The sequence below is a fragment of the Hydra vulgaris genome, chromosome 11, assembly GCF_038396675.1.
Source record: "Hydra vulgaris chromosome 11, alternate assembly HydraT2T_AEP".
NCBI classification, from domain to species: domain Eukaryota; kingdom Metazoa; phylum Cnidaria; class Hydrozoa; order Anthoathecata; family Hydridae; genus Hydra; species Hydra vulgaris.
This window is the reverse complement of record NC_088930.1, coordinates 26,549,530-26,573,103: the sequence shown is the minus strand read 5'-3', so window position 1 is coordinate 26,573,103 and position 23,574 is coordinate 26,549,530. Positions and strand designations below refer to the sequence as shown.

The following is a 23,574-nucleotide window of genomic DNA, read 5'->3' as shown; positions in this document are numbered from 1 at the left end:
GAAGAGCATTAAACTAACTTGGATACTCAGAAAAATGCATAAAAGAAACCAAAATGTCCCTCATCTTATTCATACAACTATTACAAAATTGTTCAATAAAGTGACAGTCTGTTTAATTAACTTGCATATTTTAATATGCCGTAGAACTGCAACTTTATACCACTTAAATATAATTCACAAAGCTATCATTAATAACTTATTATATTTAAGTGACCGGAAACAAAACAAAACATATTTAAACAAACAACAAAGCAAATATATTTGACTAGCAGACGTCATATTAATTGTTTGATGAGAATTTATTAATGAATTGTGTTGGTTAAATTTTAAACTTAAAAGACGACAAAGTTTTAATATTAGATAATATGTTTCTTTTTGTAGTTTTTGAAATTGTGTTTGGGCTAATAATCCCCGTTTTACTTTACGTAATAGTTGTTTATATTTATCATATTTGGGAATGTCAAAAATACCCACCAGGTCCATTTCCTCTTCCGGTAATTGGAAACTACAACTTGTTAGCAAACGATCCTGTAAAGGCATTGTGCGATCTAGAAACTATTTACGGAGATGTTTTCAGTTTAAGTTTAGGAAACGTTCGGGTGGTTGTTGTAAGCGGCCACGAGAGTATTTACAATGTTTTAGTTGGAGATGGATCAAATTTTTCCGGAAGACCCAGGGAATATTCATCTTTACTTTTTACCGGAGGTTTTGAAAACCTTTCACATATGGATAACAACCCGTTGACTAAAAAAATAAGAAAAGTTTTTTATTCAAAACTTAAAACAAACGGAAGTATTTTAACACATAATGAAAATATTGTCAAACATGAAAGTGAACTTTTACATCAAAGACTACTGCTGAACGAAGGAAGCGTCATCAATCTTCGTTATGAAATCGGTAAGTGACAAATGCATATAACTTAGTATCAAAAGATAGGTGTAACATTAATCTAATGAACAATTGTATTATCTTTTTGTATTAGAATTTTATTATGAAAATCTCTCTCTCTCTCTCTCTCTCTCTCTCTCTCTCTCTCTCTCTTTCTCTATATATATATATATATATATATATATATATATATATATATATATATATATATATATGTATATATATATATATATATATATATATATATATATATATATATATGTATATATATATATGTATATATATATATATATATATAAATATATATATATATATATATATATATATATATATATATATATATATATATATATATATATATATATATATAAATATATACATCTAGCGAAATTTTTCAAATCAATGAAAGATCAAATACTAGGTTGTTATATATCATTAGAAAGAACATTAATACAGTACTTTAATGGTAGATGGTAAAATGGTAAAAATTATTAAAATCAAACTATTCTACAAAAAGTTATGACGTTTTAAGTAACAAATTTTTGTTATAAGGATTTATCGAAGAAACTAGTTTCTAAACTAAACATTACAGTTAATTGTTTTTTTAATTTAGTTTTATTTATCTAAACTGTTATAACTTTGTCAAATCTAAATTGATATAATTTAGTATCAAAAGATAGGTGTAACATTAATCTAAAAATTTGTATTGATTTTTCACTACCAGGTGTATCTTGGGGGATAGAGGGGGTGTTAAACCACTTTACTGTAAAAAAAAAAATGTACATTTATTTCAAAAGAATGTTTTTTACAAAATTCATAATTTTTTCATAAAAAAGGTTACCGAAATTTATTCCAGATCACAAACAAATTTGAGAATTGTATTTTTAAAGTTGCAGGAGGATATGGTGGTGATGGTTTAACACACTATTTTCTAAAATATTTAATTCTTATAAATAAATTTATCTGTATTAAAATAAGTGAATATAGTATACAATTTACAATTCAAACAATAAAAGTTATGTTTTACAAGACTTTACGTGTAATATTGCATTATACGTCGACATATGGTGCATTATACGTCGAGATACGTCGACGTCTCTAACTTATAGGGGTGTCGACGACATGTGTTGACACTATTATATATATAAAAAAAAATTTTAAATCAAAAAAATGTTTTTAAATAAAAAATTTTAATTACCTATAAAAAGTTACAAAAATTATATTCCAGACCACAAACAAATATGACAGGTGTATTTTGGAAACGGAGGAAGACATGGTTGGGGTGGTTTAACAAACCCTAGTATCAAAAATGTTTTTCTCCTGTAAATAAGTTTATATTTATTAAAACGAGTCAAGTTAGTATATTACTTAAATTACTTAAATTATCAAAAATATGTTTTACACAAGCTTATATGTAGCAATGATATAAACATCAACTTATGGGAGGGCATGTTTGTTCAGTTCCCCCTCCAACCTCGAAAAATAGAAAATAAATTCTGAAAAGTTTCAAAACCGAAAATTTAATTATTGAATGAAAAGCTTCCAAAATTAAACTTGAATTTGGCTTTTGACCCTGGCATAGTTTAAATTTTTTAAATATGAGTTGCTTTCTCTCTTTCTTGTTTCTTTTATCGGATTTTTCTACTCACCAATAATACATCAAAGTTGGAATACTCAGTATTATATCATTAATGGCAATTAATAGTGATTTTCGTCTTACTAATATATTTGCTATTAGGTCCCTTAAATCATCAAGTTACTTGGTAGACAATGTAAATAAATTATAAATTTTTTTAAAGATGGTACAAGTACTCTAGTTCAAATCTTCTTTTTTTTCTTTCATCCGTATTTTGGCATTTGCATAACTACCTTTTTGAAATCGCTGCTTGTATATGGAAGTGTACCAGTCAATTTATTTTCCTTTATTTTATTTGCTCATTTGAAAAGACTAAATTTTATCTTTTATCTTTTTTTTTTTTTAACTTTTTTTATTGTTGCGCCAGGTGATCTTTATTTATTGTGAAACCTTGTACTTGGTGTCTTCTTAAGAGCCTCGATAATTGAAAGAGCTAAATATCTATTGTATTAACAATTTAAAATATCTTCCACTGCAATAAGACAAGAAAGTGTGCTAATGAGCTGGTCTTTAATAGACCTTAAACTTGTTATTGATTTTAAAATCATCAGGTTAATTAAGAACTCCCAAAATTCTGATATTCTGAAAAACAGTGCAGCTGAGGTTTGTTTACAAGCTGTCAAAAGAATTGTCAAAAAAAATAAAGGTTGTGCTTCAAATATTGTAAGTTATAACAAAACTAACCTGACGAAGTAAAACGTAAAATATAACAAGGAGAGTAATTAAATATCCAAAAAGAATACTAAAATTGCCAAAGGCGTCCACATCTGTCATGTTTTCATTTTTGGTCGAAAATAACATGGCATTGCATCTATGAATGGAATCAGTTAGACTGTGCAGTACCAATTACGTTGTTGTTCATTAAAAAAAGAAAATGTTGTTGCAGGTTTTAAGGAAAGCGGAATGCTCCTTTAAACAGAAATAAGGTGTTATCAATGCTCCTAGGTACAAGTATTATAGACAAAAGCCACGAAATTAAAACTCATCAACAGACTGATATTATTGATAGCAGCTTCAAAGAGCTTCTTCAGAGTACAAAATTAGATAGAACCAGTACTCCTTGCATAAGGAAGAAAGAAAAAATGCGTTTTCTAGAAAAGTGTTAGAAGCGAGGATCTTTTGGGCATCGATAAAGAAATGGATCCACAAACTTAAACTACCATTGCTGTTTGCAATGATGCAAATTTCGTACCAGTTCATTCATCGTCAAAAAATCCCAGTAAAATTAAAAAAGAAGAATTTATTCATTGTCAAATTATGGTGACTACCAGTATGTTTTGCAGGATAGCAATAAAGAACTTTTTTTTTCTAATTTAGAAGAAGAAATTGACTTTGATATTGTTCATGCTAATCCTTCAAACGCAGATTCATCCATCAACCCGGGAGGCTATATGGTGGTTATATGGTGGTCATATGGTGGTCAAAGTTAAAGTAAAACAAAAAAATTCTTTAGCTGTTACAGTTTTAAAAATCTCAAAAGTTTGATCTCCAGAAAAGATGTGATTTAAATATTGTCTTCGTCAATTCCAAATCTAAAATCTTGTTTCAAAAAAATGCTTCATTTTAAAGATATAATAACTGATGCTAAAATTTATTAAATTTTTTCTAATATATTAGTTATACGTTTTTTTATACTATCTAGAGTGTATATGAGTTTTTTATTTATTTACTAAATTAGTGTAATTAACAGAATATTGTATTTTTTCTTGTTTCAACTCACCTTAGGTTTAAAAGGAAATAAGAATAAATCTAAAGGCCTGTTTCTACTTATCCCGCTTCAGCAGGGTGAGTAGAAACAAAGATTATTCACATTGTTTTGTTTTTTGAAGAATGGTTTCAAAGAAAAAGGGGGTGTGTGTGACTCAGGTCTGTAGTGCTGCCATCAACACACACAAACACAAGCAGACAAACGAACAAACAAACACAAACAAAAACAAACAAACAAGCAAACAAACAAACACTAACAAAGACAAACAAACAAACATAGACAAATAAACAAACAAACACAAACAAACAAACACACGCAAACACAAACAAAAAAACAAAACAAATAAACACACACACACAAACACAGAAAAACAAACACAGACAAACAAACACACACATAAACAAACAAACAAACACACGCAAACACAGACAATCAAACAAACAAATAAACACAGACAAAAAAAACGCAGAAAAACAAACAACCAAACAAACAAAGATACAGACACATGGTGTGACGTAATTAAATCATCTAGTACCGTGTAGCTTGAGCACCTCTAGAATTTTCTTATAAAAAATATTATTTATTAAAGCTTTAAATATGCAGAGATCAGCAGCTTTAAAAAATAAAAACTTTAAATATGCAGAGATCAGCAGCTTTAAAAAATAAAGGCTTTAAATATGCAGAGATACAAAGAAGTATTACTAAGATTAAGACTAAACTGGTTTTTAAGTAAAAGTCACTGAACTGCCTATTTGTGTCCTTACAACAAGCTTAACATTAAATAATATTATTATCGGTACACCGATTTAAGAAGTACAGAACTATTACTCATTCAAATATTAGTCATGGCAAAAGTAGTAAAAAGTCATTGCATCAAACAACAAGAGATATAGTTTTAGTGTCTTTGTCAAAATGCTTGAACAAATGAGAGAAAAATCTCATCCCACTAAACACATGAACGTCTATTAAACAACAAAACAACTTTTAGACAAAGCATTTAGTTTCGGTCAATTATTTGTTCAAAATGAAATCCAGAATAGCGTTTAGAACAAACCTCCATTAAACTTTGAGGTTCAACATCGACGTCAATTGTAGGATTATTAAACGTAAAAAAAACATAAAGATTTTTTTTTTAAAAGTATAAAATTTTTTTTTTTTTAAAGGTTAAACTTTTACAATTTTATTAAACTATATTCCTATCAAGGTTGCAGTTTTATTCACTAAAAAGTACTACAAGAAACCTTGAAGTACTTTTTAGTACTACAAGGTTATCTTTTTTTTTTTTGAAATTAAGAAAATTTAATTATCATAAAATTATTCAAACAAAAAATCATCAAACTTTATATATATAGTTTTATGTAAAGTTTGGCGCGCTCTTTATTTCTTTTAATGTATAATAAACTTTGATTAAGTATCCATTTTCCCTGCAGCAAGACAAATATCAAATGAGACTGTTTTGTAAAAAGTTAGGGTGATTGGAGCCTGGGAAAAAAATACCCTAAATTATTTACGGCCCTAACTTCAAATGTGAATGTAATTAATTTGTTAAATATTTTAGTTTAAAATCTTATGCTAAATTTAAACTCATCGACAAGTTTTAAATTTTATTAAATAACCTATTAGCGTTCAATAGCTATGAGAAAATTAAGAACCCCCTCATTTTGAGGAGGAATTTACATCGTCACTTTTGAGGAGGAAAATTTACAACGTCACTTTTAAAAACTAAAAGATTGTTAGATGAAATATAAAATCTTTAAAAAGCGATGGATTTAAATTTAGTATAACACTATTTAAATAAAAATATTCTTTAAATCATTGTCTTGACCTTTCGGGTTGAGGATGCAAACTTTTGGGGTACAATTTTTAAAAAGCTTTTTTTATTTGACATAAGCATGAACATAATTAAATTTTGAATTATATAATGCCTGAGATTATCATCACTGAAACATCAAAAAATCCAACGTCCGCGTCAGACGTTTTCTTTTAAGTTTAAATATAACAAATTAATGGTTGTTACCTCTTCAATAATTCGTCCTATATCATCCAATCTTTAAATTTCTTTAGAGACTGCTTTAATTTAAAATTTTTAATAAAAAAATAATTTGAAATATGGCTGTGCTATTACCTAACACTTCAAGTAGCAACAACTTCTACAGAATTTAAGAAATGTCTCTGGGTCACAATTATAATACTTTTGTGTAAAAGAGAGCATTCAATTTTCAGAAGCGTCACATGAACTTGTTTTTACAACCTAAAAAAAGTATAGCAAATGCTAGGAACAATTATTTATAAATTGTAAACACATTAAACAATTATTTAACGCATAAAATGCACTTAGTGTTTTAAAAGTACATAATATGTACTAATAAGATATTATATCTTGTATAAATGATATAAACTATAACAGGTTCCTGTGTGTAAAACTATCCTAACTCAATATATATTTTTTTTTAAAAAGGAGTAGTTCTTTTTGTAAGATCTTCTTTTAGCAAATAATTTGGCAGGAAAAAGGTTGTAAAAAAGTTCAATTTTTTTTTCTTTTTATTCTTTGCCCCTTGTGTGTTTAACTATAAAGGTTTTAAAACTTACAATCTTTTTATTATAAACAAAAAATTTCAATCATTAGCAACAGCAAGACAAAAAACTCCTGAAAGCTTTGATAGAAGTTGTTGTTAGTCCCATAATTTGAAGGAAGTTTCATCCATTGACAGTGAATTTTCCTCCGCCTTAAGGAGGAAAAACCAAAACTTTTTATGTAACCACTTTAAGTAAGCTTTGAGGCTTGATTCCATTAAAATTCGAAATATCTAGTACATTTATGTATACAGTATTTAGGACATTCATTTATTACAGTTCTGATCGAGTTGCCACTTAGACTAATGGATATTTATCTTTGCTAAGAAACGATACAAAACTCATAGCTGAGTAGTGTTTATGCAGTCACATTTTTCATCAGCTAAAACTAACAAAATAATGTAAGGGTCCAGAAAAAAAGGATATGTTGCTCAATTATAGGGATAGATTTTATGACAGGTTCTGCTCCTTTTTTATACTTAACTTTTTATTTGCCAAATAGTTTTCATATCCTAAAATAAAAAACCGTTAAGTACCTAACTTAGTTTTGAAAAGTTAAATGCTTTTATTAATTGTTAAAATCATTTTTATCATCCTAGAACACGTATATGTAACTTTTACACACTTCATACTTGTTGAATTGGTAGCTCTGTTCAGCTTTAGATTTTATCAGGCTGGATTAATTCCCAGCATGATAAAGCAACTAAAACTTCCATTAAAACTGGAACTTTAGGTAGCAGATACCAATAGATATATACTAATGTTGTTTTCTTGTCTTTTACATTTAGATACGTTTTTTACATTGAGATACTCTAATATCATTGCTGATCTTTTTGCCTCTAAAACTTGTTTAAAATTCAACATAAATTTTTTGTTTTATTTAGATCTTTGCATTGTTAACAGCATATGCAGTATAATTTTTGGTAACCGGCTTAGTGATACTTGTGAAGTTAATGAAATTTTAAAAGCGACCAGGTTACTTCTCAAAAACTTGTCAAACATTGAAATTCTGCATTATTTACCATGGATGAGATTTTTTTTATTAAAAAAGCAAAATGAAATCAGCGAATCTAGAAACATTTGCAAATTTTGGATTCAAACCCAGTTACATAAACGAAAAAAAAGTTTAAAAAACGAAAATATCTCAGATATTCTTTTGAACCTTTGGGACCAACAAAAACAAGACCTAAATGAGGAACAATACAGAATGATTTTAGTTGAGTTAGTTATGGCTGGTTCCGAAACAACAGCCGCAACGATAACTTGGCTAATCGTTTATCTTTTGCATTGGCCTCACTATCAAAACATTCTTTACAAAGAAATCAAAAATATTTCTGGCGATCAGTACCCTACGTTTAATGATATTAAATCAATGCCCATAATGCAAGCAACTATACTTGAAACTTTAAGGTTATCTTCTGTCGTTCCTTTAAGCTTATCTCACAAAGCCGTAAATAACGCTAAAATTAACGAATTCACAATACCTAAAGACACAATAATAATAACAAATTTATGGGGCATACATCATAAGGAAAAATACTGGGAAAAACCGTTTGAATTTAATCCTATGCGTTGGCTTGATAAAAATGGCGAACTTTCAACAGCAAAACGTTTAGGATATTTCCCTTTTTCAGCCGGTCCAAGAGGTTGCATTGGTGAGTCATTTGCAAGAATGCAAATGTTTATTATATGCTCTCGACTGATAAAAGATTTCTACTTTGAGTTGCCTCAAAGTGGAGAAACCCCAAAACTAGATGGTGATATTGGAATTACACTAACGCCCCTTCCGTATAATGCAGTAGCTAAACAACGAACCTAAAAATGAAAGTTGTAAAAAACTAAAAGTATAAGTAAAAAATTATAATGAAGATACTGATAAAGGCGTTCCGAACTTTAATTGACGCCATTAAAATAATAAAGATATTTTGTATGGAGTATTCTTATGCAATCAGATTTCTTACTCCATTAATAGATTTTTTAAGAGTTATTATAAAAGTGACTCTGTATGCAAAGTTTTAAATGCGCCATTATATTTTGCATTATTACTTTTTTAAATTGTTTAATTAAATTTCGCGTAACTTTTAAATATAGTTCTTCTTTTCACAGGATTATTACAATTTTTATTAGAAAAGTTTTTACCCAATCATATAAATACATTTTTAGATAATACTTAGTTTATAAAATAATATAAAAAATATGAATAAAATAATAAAATCAGTTATTTTTGTTTTTGTTTTTATTTTATATTGTCTCCTTACTCCCAAAAGTATTGCGCTACTCTTTTGTTTTATTTTCAACAATTTTTGGGATATTGGTCTTTTTCTTATGACGACAACAAGCCGTAGGACAATATCCAAAACAGTCTAGTCCACATGTTGGAGGGCAAGATGTTGACGGACCCAATCGAGAAAATACATCAGCACATGGGTTTGACGACATGCAGTCATTTCCAGTGCAAGTAGTAGGTATAGGATTGCATGCAACGCTAGGTCCCATCGGAGGTATTCCTCCTGAAACAATTTGGTTGTTTGTTTGCTGCATTTGAAGTTGTGCTGGATGTTGATACTGATAGTTCTGCACTGGTAAAGGTGACAGTTGAGCTGATTGTTGTTGAATTTGGTTTTCTGAATTTGAATCATAGTTGGTTGAAGTGGGAACATTGTGGCTTACTTCAGAGGGTGCTTAAAAGTAATAACAAACTTCAGAGGGTGCTTAAAAGAATTATATATACATATTTATATATATATATATATATATATATATATATATATATATATATATATATATATATATATATATATATATATATATATATATATATATATATGTATATATACACACACATATATATATATATATATATATATATGTATATATATATATATATATATATATATATATATATATATATATATATATATATATATACAAACACACATTATCTTCCAAAACATTAGCAACCAAATAAAAAAAAAAAGTTTTTTTTCATTAGTTTTAGCTTCAATTACTGAATACAGCAATTTTTCTAAAAAAGAGACTCTTTAAATGAAAAAAGATATAAGAAAAAAAATTTATACTTAATTAGACTACTTGAAAATGAATAAATGTATTTGTTTGCTTGTATTAGCATTTTAATGTAAAATGTGGTCTTCTACAACATTAACAAATTTTTTTATGACTACTCTAAAAAACAAATCACAACCCGCAAAATCATTTACAAAAGAAGTTCAAAAATAATGTCCAAGATAATTTTAATGCTGTAATAAATAATACTTAACCAATAAGAGTAAATAAAAAATCATTAATATTTCTCCAGAGAGGGAACTGTAGTATTGCAATAGTAACAATATTAGCTTGAGATCACGAATTTGCCCTGTTTTGGTTTATAATGGCAGGAAATAAGTATAGTTTAGCTTTTAGAACATGTATTATATTTTTTAGAACACGTATATTAAGAGAAATTGCTACTAAGTAATCCATTCATAAATCAATTGTATGTCGAATAATCAAACAATTTGATGAAGGCAATCCTTTAGAAATGGAACGTATAGACGGGAGACCACTCAAAACATGTCGTTTCATGGACAGAAAAATTACCTGTCAGACCAAAAAGAATTCTTTTGACAGCGCTAATGGTATTGTTCAAAAAATGAAACTTTCAGTGTCTCAAAATACAACTTGCAAATGGCTACAACTTTCAGGACTTTTGAACATCAGAGCAGAAAAAAACCTGTCAAGAATACCTTTCCAAAGAAGCGAAGGGCTAGAATTGAACTTGTAAATGGTCATAGAGACTGGTCACTTTATATTATGAAGTGACCAGCTCGATCACCTAATTTTAATCTAATTGAAAATTTATGATACCAAGTTGAACTTTTCCTAAAACACAAAGGACCCTTCAAAAACGCTGATGAGTAATATAAAGCTATTGAAGCCACTTGGAATAAGATTACACTAAAAAAAATTCCTAAATTCATTAAGTCTATTCCAAGAAGATGTTCCATAATCCTAAAAAGTAAAGATTATACCATTACATATTGATTTTGAGATGTTGAAAAAAAAGTTACTAATGTTTTGGACGACCACATTTTTACATTAAAATACCAATAGAAGCAAAAAAACACATTTGTTCATTTTTAAGTAGTCTTTTTACGTATAAAGCTTTCATTTTAAAATTCTTTTTTTTGAAAAAATACGCATAAAAAGTTTTATTAAACTTACTTCATCCACTATTTTAAAAAAATTTAAAGAATATAGTGTTCTTTTATACTGTTTCTGATTAAATTACCTTGCTTCACAGTAGAAAGGTTTTTTCTGTTGCGTGGCCCTGTGTTTTGATGGATTGCTGCTCCTGAAATATATATATTTCTCTTGTAATTTCATTGAGTGAAGTGAATAAACATTACCATGGTATATTTGAATATTTCTATATAAGTTCATTTATCTTCTTTAAACGTTATAGTTTTCTTGAGTGTTATGAGTATTCAGTCAATATGTGTAATGGATATTGGGGTATTGTTTTTAACAGAAAAACCTTTTCAAAATCAATATAAAGTTATTTTTTTATAAAACGTGTGAGGTCAAATTACAAATATATTTTCTTTCAACTAAAAAAAAATTGTTTTAACATTGGCTAAGCACCTAGCTTTGATTTGGATTCAACGTGAGCTTTGCATTTACGACATTTAACTGAATGTGACAAAAATTTTGATCTGCATTCCAAATGACAAGGCGAAGTGAGTGCATGCGTTTGTATACCTGTATCAAGTTTTGCGTTTGGTGTATCGTGAGATAGAGGTAAAACTAAGAGAGAAAAAATTATTGAAAAGATGATCATGTGATCATGGTCTATGCATGTGATTTTGATGCTTTATCTAAAATATACATACCTTTGTTTGTCTTCACTATTTGATCGCTTTTAAATTGCTTTTTAACTAAAAAAAAAAGTTATTCACTAGCTTAAACTGGTATTTATATAATGTATATGCTGTAAGCAACGAGGGGTTCCTCAATGTATCTCAATGTATTTTCTAATGAGTTTCCTCCGTAAGATATAAAAATTTTTGTTATTTTTATTTTTATGTTATTCGGCACGTGCATTTTCATTGATTCATTATATGCTATACATTTTTGGCAAGTTTCTAATTAAGAAATTCGCCAAAAATAATTCAAATAAGAAATTTAGTTAAGAATATTCTTAATTAAATTTTTAAAGTTTAGAATTTTAAAGTTGTATATTTTAGAGATTTAATGGAAAAATTTCACATTTGTTCAGTTTTTTTTATTTTTATCACTAAACTCTACCTAAAATGGTTTTGAACATGAGTTGTTAAAGAAAGATCAATATAATAAAATCAAAATAAAGTTAATAGCAAACAATAAAATATAGATAACAATAAAAATAATAAAGTAAAAAGATTATCACTTTTTCACTTTCCAAATAAACTATTGGTGACAATAGTTTATTTGGAAAGTGAAAAAATTAGGGAAAGTATAAAAGTAAGGACGGGAAGGGAACAATAGCGTGATAAAATTATTCTCATTATTAAATAACTTACTTGTTTTCTTATTTGTTTTCTTTTTTTTTTTCTGTATCATTTTTTTATGAGCACTCTTCAAACTGTCACCTGTAGAAAGAAATCAAAGACATGCCAAGACAAGCTTATAAAAAATAACTCATTTTTTGTATTACTGTATTGCAAAACAGTTTACCTAAATGCTTGACAAGAGCACCTTTAACCTCGTTTGCAGCTTCTTTAAACTTTGAAGCTACAAGAACAAAAATACGTTTTATTATATTATAATTCCTCTAACTTTAAGAAAAAGGATTCTATTATAAAGAGGTTAAATAAAGAAGAAGGTAATGAGGATTCATGTTTCTTTAGTATCCACAATTTTTCTGATAATAAAATAAAGCGAATGAAAAAAAAAAAGATAATTTTTCAAATCAGAGTTATTTAATATCCAAAGTTTTTATTATTTGAGAGTGTATAAAAAAGTCCTAACCCATTTTTTCCTGAAGCAGTTTATTTATAGCTTCTGCAGCTGTTCGTTCAGCCTTGCTTGGTTGGCTTTTTTCTAATAAAAATGAAAAACGAAATCGGGTATTTTAAGCAATCTTTTTTGAAAACTCTTCGTTATTACTGTTTCACATTATTTAAGGATTTTATTATTATAAAATTAATAGTTGTTACTACGTAAGGGTATTCTTACCGCTCAAATCAAGCAACGAATAACATTGTTGCAAAATCGCAAACACTGCAAGCAGCAAACAAGTGCGAGAATTCATTATCTTAAGTAAAATAAAAAAATAATCAATTGTCAAAAATAAACATTTGTCAAAGATAATTCTTTTTGAAATATTTAATGCTGTTAAATTACTTATACTAAAGTTGATTCCGAACAGACGTTTTAACAGTTGAGCGTTTTTTTTTCTAAATTTTTCACAAACTTTGGTCGGTGTCTGCGTCGAAATAAGCACCATGTAGCTAAAACAATCGTTTTAACATTTGTTTTCATAACTTTCTGCATAGTTTTGTTTCAAAACACACTTTTGTACTGTACTGCTGCGCAGTAGCCAAAAAACCCGGTTTTGAACAAAATTAAAAAAAATTTTACAAAACTTTAATCGTTACCCGATTCCATAACATTATTACTTTTATTTGGTAAACCTACTGATATTCTCTGTTTTACTAAGTAGAAACACCACTTATTGAAAATATCTGAAATACATAGCAACTGCGCATTTCATGTGCACAAAATAATTACCAAGTATAAAAACTAATACTAAAAAGTACATAACTGTAAAATAGACTAAAATCTTTATTGCCAAATCTATGACTAACAACTCACACTTTGTATATTGTGCGTTTTTATTATAGAGACTGTAAAACATTCAGGTATTTAATTTAAACATAAAACAAAATGCGGCAAGTTCTTCATTTTTTATAAGTGGCGTGTATGATTAAGGTTGTTAAAGAAATTTTACTTGGTTTGGCAAGTTATTGCATTTTCTCGGTGTGTAGAGAAAAGACCAGAAATTTTTAGTTATACCTTCTAGTGTTTACTTTTGTGGCGTGGTAAATGATTTTTTTTTAGTTTAAATAGTTTTGCATTGTATTACCTTGTATGCTTTATTAGGTGATACGTATAATCTGCGTCGTAGGGCTGGGGTAGTTGATCGAATTTTACTAAATTCAAAAGACATGTAGAAGGTCTGAAGTTTGGGGTTTGAAGGTCTGAAGTTTGGGGTTTGAAATTTTGACTATTTCCTAGAATTGTAACAATAAAATATTTGAAACAAAATTACAAAATTACAAAAGTGATTGGGGGAAAAGTGTTAGTTTTCTTTGTCTAAAGAAAAGACTTTTTGGGGTACTTTTCAAAAATTCGGTTTTTACTACACGCAGGGAGACCAAGTGATGCCTGCTAGTAAGAGAAAAAGAAATCTCATTGTGAACAGATAACAGTTATTAAAGACCTCTCCTTATTCGGATTTTGAAGCTATCCCGCTTCTCCCGCGTTCCACTTCTCCTCACAATCCTATACTCATAATTAGAACTGCAATCCTGCGTAGTTTTCAATGCCGTTGAAACCGCTCCGTATTTTTTTTTAATTCCCGCGCTGGATAAGAAGAATTTGATTTCTTGTCACATTATAAATGAAAAAATCGATATTGTAATAACTTATGAAAATGAAAATTTTCTAATACTAATTTTTTGTGCTTATATCACAAATTATATGTGCAGAATCAAAAATTTTCTAAAACAAATGGTAAAATTAAAGAATGAATGAATGAAGTGTGTTAGATAAAAAATAAATTGCAGCCGCGGCGCAGTTGTTAGACTTCTGGTACAGAACCAAGGTTAGGAGGTTCGACGCCGGCTCTAATCCTATAAGCGACTTTGGTAAGGAAGGAGATGAATGAACTTCCTAGTTAAACGCTCTTCCATGTTGCTTTGTGGTAAGACCGTAAGGACTTCTAGGAGCACCTTAATAACCACACACAAAAAAAAAAAAAAAAAAAAGAAAAAAAAAAAAAAAAAAGCTTATTCATTTGTAAATACTGTAAAAACACCTAATTACGGACTTTTGAAAAAAAATTAAATAACTCACTTATTATAACGTGTTTCGAAAATATAAAAACACTAAAATACGTGTAACGACAAGACAAATCAAACAAAATATATACAAAAAATTATTATTTTAATTTTAAGTTTTAAAAAATTTAAGTTTTTTTAAAACTTGCTATTTATCCGGAATTAGGGTACTGTGAACCTTATTCCGAATGGATACAAAATAGAAAAAATACACGCATAAACTCATTAAATTAATTAACGAAACTGTTTTAAATATTTTACATAAATGGAATTGTTTTAAATTATATTATGGCTTTTATATATTATATTTATATTCTATTGGCATTCCATGCATAAAAATTCCATAGTTGAGTGATAACCAATCACACAAGCCACGCAAGACCAACAAGCACATTCTTTGCATGTTAGCCATTGAGTGCTACTAACCCAATTAATACCACAAGAATAACATGAACGAACGAGCTCTTCTATCGGGTTAATATTTTCTGAGTCTTGAATTTTTTTTTTTATGCATTATCCTTTCAAACTACCAAAACTCGTGTCACTGACCCTAACGCACTTTACATTTTTAACTTTTTCACTTTTTAAAAATAGTTCCATATTGCTTAGTTTTGCGACATGCTTAGTAGGTTCTTTTATTTTAGTTATTTGCTTGGGATGAGTTTTGCGACATGGTTCTCTTATTTTAATTATTTGCTTGGGATGAGGTTAAAAGAAGCGAAAATAAATACGCTACTTCAAAAAATAATTAAATATGCTGAAGAAGAGTGCGGCATGTTTTTATTTATTACGCGCACACCTTTTTAACTTTTAGCGACTAACGAAGCAAAAAAAAAATGCATTTCTTTAAGGTTACTAATTAATGCGGAATCCCGCGTATCCCGCGTTAATTAGTGCGGGATCTTAAATATGCGGGATCCCGTGGGATTGCAATCTCAACTACTCAACGCCGTTAATGCAAGTTCTCAAACTTTTTTGTCTTGTTTGTTCTCGGTGATAACAAACATATTTTTTTTCCGGTCTGCAACATTTGTTTATAAACAATATGATATGTTAAGTTTTAAAAGATATGTTAGTTTAAACAATATCTATATATATTGTTTAAAACTTAGCATATCTTTTGTGATGGAGTATGAAAATATGTATATATTTTCTACAGAAAAATAAAAAATATATATATTCAAATAAAATATATATATTAATCTATGATAATTTAAAGACCGGAATTTTAGTTGAATAGTTTTATGGCATTATAAAATAGGGATGGCTCACATCACAGTAATGTTTGAATTTTGAGCTTAGACTTTTAAATAAACCTTAAGAGATTTAACTTTAAAATTCTAACTAGTCGTATGTCAATTTGTGTGTTCTTCACACTCATATTTATAAAAACTTTCATATAAAATGGAAAAAACAGATTTTAAACCTGAGATAACTAATTTTTTTCGACCTTTAATATGTTTGCAGACATATGACTGGTTAGAAATTAAATATATAACTTAAAACTTGTTTGAAAAAGTTGTTTTCTCAGTTTAATGTTTTATCTTCATTGAGAGCAGCACTATTTTATACCAAAATATGGTCCATCAACTCTAAAGCAAAATGTTATATCTAAACTTGAGTAATTTAAAAAATTTAACTTTGTTTGATTTTAGACAAACTAAAGCGCTAGGAGATAAAAAAAAAAAAATTTTCTAAAAATTATTCGGGTTAAAAAAATGCAGTGAAACATAACCTTTTTATAAAAACGCAAAATTCGTGTATTTTCCAGTACATGCATTAACCGCGTTGAGTAAGAAAATGTAATAGTAATAGTAATATATATGTCATATATATATAAATATGTTATATAAAGTCAACTATCAGGTTGAGAGGTTAGAATTGTTTTGTTCTATTTCCACAGATCAAAAAAAGTTAGATCATTTTTTGTTTCTTAATAGTTATATAATAATTTTTAATGCCTATAATCAAATCAGTAAAAAAAAATTTAATTACTTACTATATTATATTGCATTTTATTATACCTGCTTAATATTGTTTATAAATTAACATTATAATGTACTTTCTTTTTTTTTTTTTAAACATCTTCGCTTCCAAAAAGGCTGCAAGCAGCCACTAATTTAAGTTGGAAGTTACTGAAAGGAAACGATTGACAGACGACTTAAAGGATTGCCAATTATATGAATCAGGAAAGCAAGATATAGGAAGCGAATTCCAAAGAGCTGATGTTCGAGGAAAAAAACTAGACGAATAAGTGCTTTTGGAGCACTTAGGAACAGTTAAAGAAAAAGGATTAAGAAGGAAAAAGAAGTTAATCGAATGACAAGTAACACGAGAATGAACTTTAGTAGATAGCACAAGATACGCTAGCTATTTAGAGCAGTGCCCATTATAGTATTTTTATAAAAGAGAAATAGAAGCAACGTTACGACGATGTGATAATGGTTGGAGGTTGGCTGCTAGAGCAGGTCCAACTATGTTTACAATGCGTTTTTGCACCTTGTCTAAAAGAGAAAGGGCATTATTAGAAGAACCGCCCCAGATATGGCAACAGTATTCCATACAAGGCTGGATTTAAGATTTATAGAGATAGAGAATAGAATCCAAAGTAAGAAAGTGACGAGCTCGATAAAGAGATGCAACCTTAGTAGATGCTAATTTTGCAATGGATTTGATATATGTTTTCCAAGAAAGATAGGAAGTAAGAGTTAACCCTAGAAGATGAAGAGTGGATGACTCATCGAGTACATCGCCGTTCATAAATATAGGAAGATCTAAATTATTGCGATAACGATTAGCTGAAAAAAATTGAGTTTTATCTGAATTAAAGTTCACCAGCCACTGTGAGCCCCATGCTGTAGCAGAAGTGAGATCGTTTTCAAGCTCAAATGCCCCCTCCAAGCAATCAGAGGGTGTTGGTCTCTTATCACGACAAGAATAAATGGTAGTATCATCAGCAAACAATGCCACCTTAGATTTGAGAATATCTGGAAGATCGTTAACGTAAGTTAAAGTATAGGGCCAAGGATAGAACCTTGAGAAACCCCTGAAGTTACAGAATAAGAAAAAAAGTGCTGTCCATTGAGGACAACTTTTATACTACGATTAGAAAGGAAGGATTCAATAATCTTAAAGATGTTGCCGGATACACCATAAGAAGAAAGCTTATGGAGAAGACCAGCATGCCAAACTTTATCAAAAGCTTTTGAAATGTCAAGAGCGATGGCCATAACCTCTCCACCTTTATCTAATGCACGATAAAACCTAGCATTTATTACTGTTAGCAAATCAGCTGTAGAACGAGAAGATCGAAATCCATATTGATGGTCAGAAAGTAAGTGATTAGATTCAAGATGAGAAATTAAGTGTTTTTTAAATAAAGATTCAAAAACCTTGCTTATGATAGGAAGAAGACTTATGGGACGCTAGTTAGACAAATCAGATCGCTCTCCAGAATTTTTGAAGATAGGGATAACAGATGCCGCATTCCAGCAGGCTGGAAAATAAGACTCTGATAATCACTTGTTGAATAGTTTTGAGAGTATAGACGACAGCTCCGGAGAACACTTCTGCAAGACAATAACAGGTATGTTGTCCGGGCCACAAGGTGTAGAAGTATCTAGATAGGAAATCACTTTAGATACAGATGCTGGAGTGATATTAATGTCAAGCAATGGATCAACCTGTTTGTTGGCAATATCAGGTAGAACGCAACTAGTGGAATCAAGAGATGATATTGATGAAAAGTTTTTATCAAACAATTCAGCTTTGTCTTTAGGTGAGGTGACAAAGTCAACTTCTCCGTTTTATCTAATTAACAGTTATTTAATTAAAAATGACAATGAAAACAAAACGTTCACTGTTACTTTGAAAGTAAATTATGTTTTAAGTATAAGTCATCAATTTAAATAAGCTTTAACAAGTTGTTTTAAACAGCTTTAACAGGTTGTGCTGCCAATTGGCTGCACAAAAATAAGTTATAGAAGAAACAGAATAACCTAACTTAATTTATTTAGGCAAGTCTGTAAGTCTATAGGCAATAGCTAATTTGATAGCAACTGTAATTAGGAAATCAGAAAGTTATAAAAGAGATTGACAATACTTTGCAAATTCTGTCTGTATGCTGTATTTTTTTATTTTTGTTTTCTTTCTTTTTTTGTTTTGTTTTTGTTTGTTTACATTTGTTTATCGTTATGCAATTATATAGTAATAGTAAATAATAAAAATTAGCTTTCACAAATTTACAATGATAAACAATCCTCGCAGTCGGAAATACGTTATCATCATAGCCGCGAACAGGTACTATTTTAGATTGGAAAAAACAAAGTCTCGTACTGCCGTGTGCACGGTGGCATTAGCAAATGAGCTAATATATATATATATATATATATATATATATATATATATATATATATATATATATATATATATATATATATATATATATATATATATATATATATATATATATATATATATATATATATATACAAAATAAATTTAAACAAATTCTAAAAAAAAGTTTATTTTCATTTTTTATTATCATTAATTTCTTTTAGTTTTCTTATTTTTCTTTTTCTTCTTACTATTATTATAGAAACTTCATTGTTTATGTCATCATTATTTATTATTATTTTCATTACTGCTGTCTCTATATACTATTGCCGAACTTAATAGTTTAATAATAGTAGTAATAGAAGTAGTAGTAGTAGTAGTAGTAGTAGTAGTAGTAGTAGTAGTAGTAGTAGTAGTAGTAGTAGTAGTAGTAGTAGTTTTAGTTGTAGTAATAGTAGTGTTCCTTGGAGCGTGCATAAAAACCTCGGGTTTGAGGGGGGGGGGGTATTTGTTGCGTGTGTGTCATGATTGAGATACTTATGTTATTTTAGTTATACATTTCAATTTTTTTCCAACTAAGTTGAGTTTGTGCAAGAAAAATGAGTATACAACATGTTTATATATATAATATATAAAATCTATAGAACTGTCAAGTTGTTTTGTTTTGCGTAAAATAACTCATTTTAAAAATTGCTTTAAGAGCAAAAAAATTAACATGCGCACCCTTTCAGCATACCTTTTGCTTTGCTTTATTTTATAATTTGCTTGCTTTATTTTATAATTTTATTAACAAAAATTATAAAATAAAGCAAGCTGATGGTTTGTACTTGCCACGCGGCAACCATAACTTTTTAAAACAATAAGGGAGTTTAAAAAGTATGTTTTATATAAGAACAAAATTGAAAGTTTTGATTTTATACTTAAATTAAATCATTTTATTGAATTAATTACTTTTAAAAAAAATTATAATTTAAAATTATTTAATATTGATACAATAAGGATATTTAGAGTTTTACAGCTATTTTACTACGCCCCCGTTAAACATTCTAAACCAAGTGCGCAACAACGACAGAATTTAGGTAACCATCAAAATAGTATTATACTCCATTATTTTCTGGCTTTATATACTTAACGGCTGATTCCTAATCTAAACTTTTAAATAAGGGATCGTCCATAAACTACGCAACGCTAAATTTCACTAATAAACAAAATAAAAAAGATCAAAATTTTCCCCGGCAGAGTCGTATTAAATAAAAAATCAAAATAGCTCATTAAGTTTAATGAAAATCGCCACCTAAAATAACTAAAGATCTCTTTCTTCTTTTTTAAAAATAAATTTAGCATTGCGTAATTTATGGGCGATCCCTTAGCATTTTATAGTCTATAGTTTTTAATAGTCTAAGATCTTCTTAGTTCTGCTATCTGGATAGCGTTGCATACAAACGTCTGTAAGTGTAAACGTCTTTAGCATATGTTGAGTTTGCAGGCAGTATATGGAAAAATTGGGTATAATAAATTTATAAAAATGAGAAAACTTTTGAATTTTATTTTAACAATTAGAAATCTTTTTTGCTATATTAAAATTTTTTTGCTATAAAAATTGCTATAATTATTATAGATATATACTATTATAAAATTTTTCTATAAATATTGCTATAACTCCAGCAAGATTGAAAAGTTTCAAACTTGCTGTATTTGTCCTCAATCTCCAAAACGACACTGATGACAGCGCACTAAACCACTGAGCTATCAATGATATGCAGTTAAGAGAAAAACAAACCTAATTAAAAATCTCTTTTAAGCTCTAGGTATGCTGAAAGGGTGCGCATGTTAATTTTTTTGCTCTTAAAGCAATTTTTAAAATGAGTTATTTTACATAAAAATATTACAGTAAACAAACAATAGGTATAGAAATGGAGTGGAATAGATAAGTATAGAAATGGTAGATCTGGGAAAAACCGTATTTTATGGGTCTGGAAAGCTAGGATATATATATACAGAAAAGAGTATAGAAAAGGTCAGTGGGGAATAGACTTACAAAGACCGTATTTTTACGGGTCAGATCAGCTAGTTTTTATTATTATTATAATTATTATAAATACTATTATTTTTGCTGTTACTTTTGCTCTATTAACGAATAAAGTTATTATTGTTATTATTAGTATTTTTTTAGTTAATATTATTAATATAATTATTTGGTGTCACAATATAATTATTTGGTGTCACAATATAATTATTTGGTGTCACAATATAATTATTTGGTGTCACAATATAATTATTTGCTGTCACTCCTTTGATCAGGTTTCTGCATGAGTGAATCCTTCCTTGTAAATCATTTATATTTGTTCCTAATAATGATATTTTGGTTTTATTATTTATAATATTATAGATATTTTTATCTTTATTTTTTTTATTATTATTGTTATTATTATTGTTGTTGATATATTATTGTAATTATATTATTGTAAATTTTGAGGAAAATAAATATCTTGTTGTTGTTGTTGCTTCTTCCAAGCTTCTATTATAGCGAAGGCAACACATCTTTGTTCAGAATTTTTGCAGAAACAAGAAGTATTAAAAGCATGAGAACAGAAATCTTATTCATCTAAAATAAAAATAGACAAGTATTTATCATTATTGTTTTTTAGTTCTTGCATAAGTTTTTGCTCATTTGTCTCATTTTTAAAATTAAGGGGGTGGGGGAAGGGGTGAATATTAGATTAAAAATGCATTGTGTAAAATAGACCATTTTTAAATTTTATCATTGTTTCATAGTATATTTATATTTAAAAAATGGTTATTTGTTCTACCTGAAAGATTCTAGAACCTGGATGTATCTTAGAATATTTCCGATGGTTGCCAGCTCATTGATTGTGTAATTTAGTAGAAACAGCAGCTACCTTGGATTTCTTTTCTCATCCTTCTTTTTTTAGTTTTATGAGTACGATCTATTTCAGTTAATAATTTTATTATTTGTTAATACTATAGCAAATTTAAAAAAATTTAATTCTAGTGTCACTCTAAAAAATTTTACATTTTATTATACAAAATTTAAGTAAATAAATATTGAAGATGTACATAACTTTTAAGTAAATAAATATTGAAGATGTACATAACTTTTAAGTAAATAAATATTGAAGATGTACATAACTTTTAAGTAAATAAATATTGAAGATGTACATAACTTTTAAGTAAATAAATTTTGAAGATGTACATAACTTTTAAGTAAATAAATATTGAAGATGTACATAACTTTTAAGTAAATAAATATTGAAGATGTACATAACTTTTAAGTAAATAAATATTGAAGATGTACATAACTTTTAAGTAAATAAATATTGAAGATGTACATAACTTTTAAGTAAATAAATTTTGAAGATGTACATAACTTTTAAGTAAATAAATATTGAAGATGTACATAACTTTTAAGTAAATAAATATTGAAGATGTACATAACTTTTAAGTAAATAAATATTGAAGATGTACATAACTTTTAAGTAAATAAATATTGAAGATGTACATAACTTTTAAGTAAATAAATATTGAAGATGTACATAACTTTTAAGTAAATAAATATTGAAGATGTACATAACTTTTAAGTAAATAAATATTGAAGATGTACATAACTTTTAAGTAAATAAATATTGAAGATGTACATAACTTTTAAGTAAATAAATATTGAAGATGTACATAACTTTTAAGTAAATAAATATTGAAGATTTACATAACTTTTAAGTAAATAAATATTGAAGATGTACATAACTTTTAAGTAAATAAATATTGAAGATGTACATAACTTTTAAGTAAATAAATATTGAAGATGTACATAACTTTTAAGTAAATAAATATTGAAGATGTACATAACTTTTAAGTAAATAAATATTGAAGATGTACATAACTTTTAAGTAAATAAATATTGAAGATGTACATAACTTTTAAGTAAATAAATATTGAAGATGTACATAACTTTTAAGTAAATAAATATTGAAGATGTACATAACTTTTACATTATTATATACATGAAAAAGTTAGTTCATATAACATTAAAAGAACAGTTTCTAATTATTACTATAAGCAGGTAAAATCAAAATAATAGACAAAAATCAGTTAAAACAAAAAGTATACAGAAAACACAAAGGTTGTAAAAAATTAGAAAACTAAGTCATCATTATCGACTCTGTGAATCAGGCTTCTATGAACCTTCTGTACCAAATAGGCAAGATGGACTGATTCTTATATAATTTTAACAACATTGGATTTTCAAATTCACTAGGGTAAGGGACATTAAAAATGTAAAATTGTTGGGTTCGCATATGAAAAAATGTAAAAAAAAT

The 23,574-nt window shown here is 27.8% G+C and overlaps 2 protein-coding genes across 6 annotated transcripts; one reads left to right on the top strand and one right to left on the bottom strand.

The window, feature by feature from the left end:
* The first annotated feature begins 292 nt into the window (after positions 1–292).
* LOC105846391 (steroid 17-alpha-hydroxylase/17,20 lyase) lies at positions 293–9,020 on the top strand. The gene is made up of 2 exons (XM_065810609.1): positions 293–897; positions 7,691–9,020. The coding sequence occupies exons 1-2, from the start codon at positions 366–368 to the stop codon at positions 8,623–8,625; spliced, it is 1,467 nt and encodes a 488-aa protein (XP_065666681.1). The 5' UTR covers positions 293–365; the 3' UTR covers positions 8,626–9,020.
* On the bottom strand, positions 8,886–13,325 carry LOC105846392 (uncharacterized). 5 transcript variants are annotated; one of them, XM_065810610.1, is made up of 9 exons: positions 13,188–13,325; positions 13,020–13,098; positions 12,813–12,884; positions 12,519–12,575; positions 12,365–12,433; positions 11,696–11,740; positions 11,448–11,609; positions 11,095–11,157; positions 8,886–9,487 (listed from the first exon to the last, which is right to left on the bottom strand). In XM_065810610.1, the coding sequence occupies exons 2-9, from the start codon at positions 13,093–13,095 to the stop codon at positions 9,081–9,083; spliced, it is 951 nt and encodes a 316-aa protein (XP_065666682.1). In that variant the 5' UTR covers positions 13,096–13,098; positions 13,188–13,325; the 3' UTR covers positions 8,886–9,080. The 5 variants fall into 5 exon arrangements, with proteins under 5 accessions (XP_065666682.1, XP_065666685.1, XP_065666683.1 ...); XM_065810613.1 differs by having other exon boundaries at positions 11,565–11,609; XM_065810611.1 differs by having other exon boundaries at positions 13,215–13,297.
* Between the last annotated feature and the right edge of the window lie 10,249 nt (positions 13,326–23,574).

Excerpts from the sequence above, each read along its gene's own strand:
- LOC105846391 (XM_065810609.1), top strand. The coding sequence starts at position 366 with ATGTTTCTTTTTGTAGTTTTTGAAATTGTGTTTGGGCTAATAATCCCC. Across the intron at positions 898-7,690 it reads CAATCTTCGTTATGAAATCG|ATCTTTGCATTGTTAACAGC; the intron begins GTAAGTGACAAA and ends TGTTTTATTTAG.
- LOC105846392 (XM_065810610.1), bottom strand. The coding sequence starts at position 13,095 with ATGAATTCTCGCACTTGTTTGCTGCTTGCAGTGTTTGCGATTTTGCAA. Across the intron at positions 11,741-12,364 it reads GAAAACAAATAAGAAAACAA|TTAAAAAGCAATTTAAAAGC; the intron begins GTAAGTTATTTA and ends TTTTTTTTTTAG. Across the intron at positions 11,610-11,695 it reads AATAGTGAAGACAAACAAAG|TTTTACCTCTATCTCACGAT; the intron begins GTATGTATATTT and ends TTTCTCTCTTAG.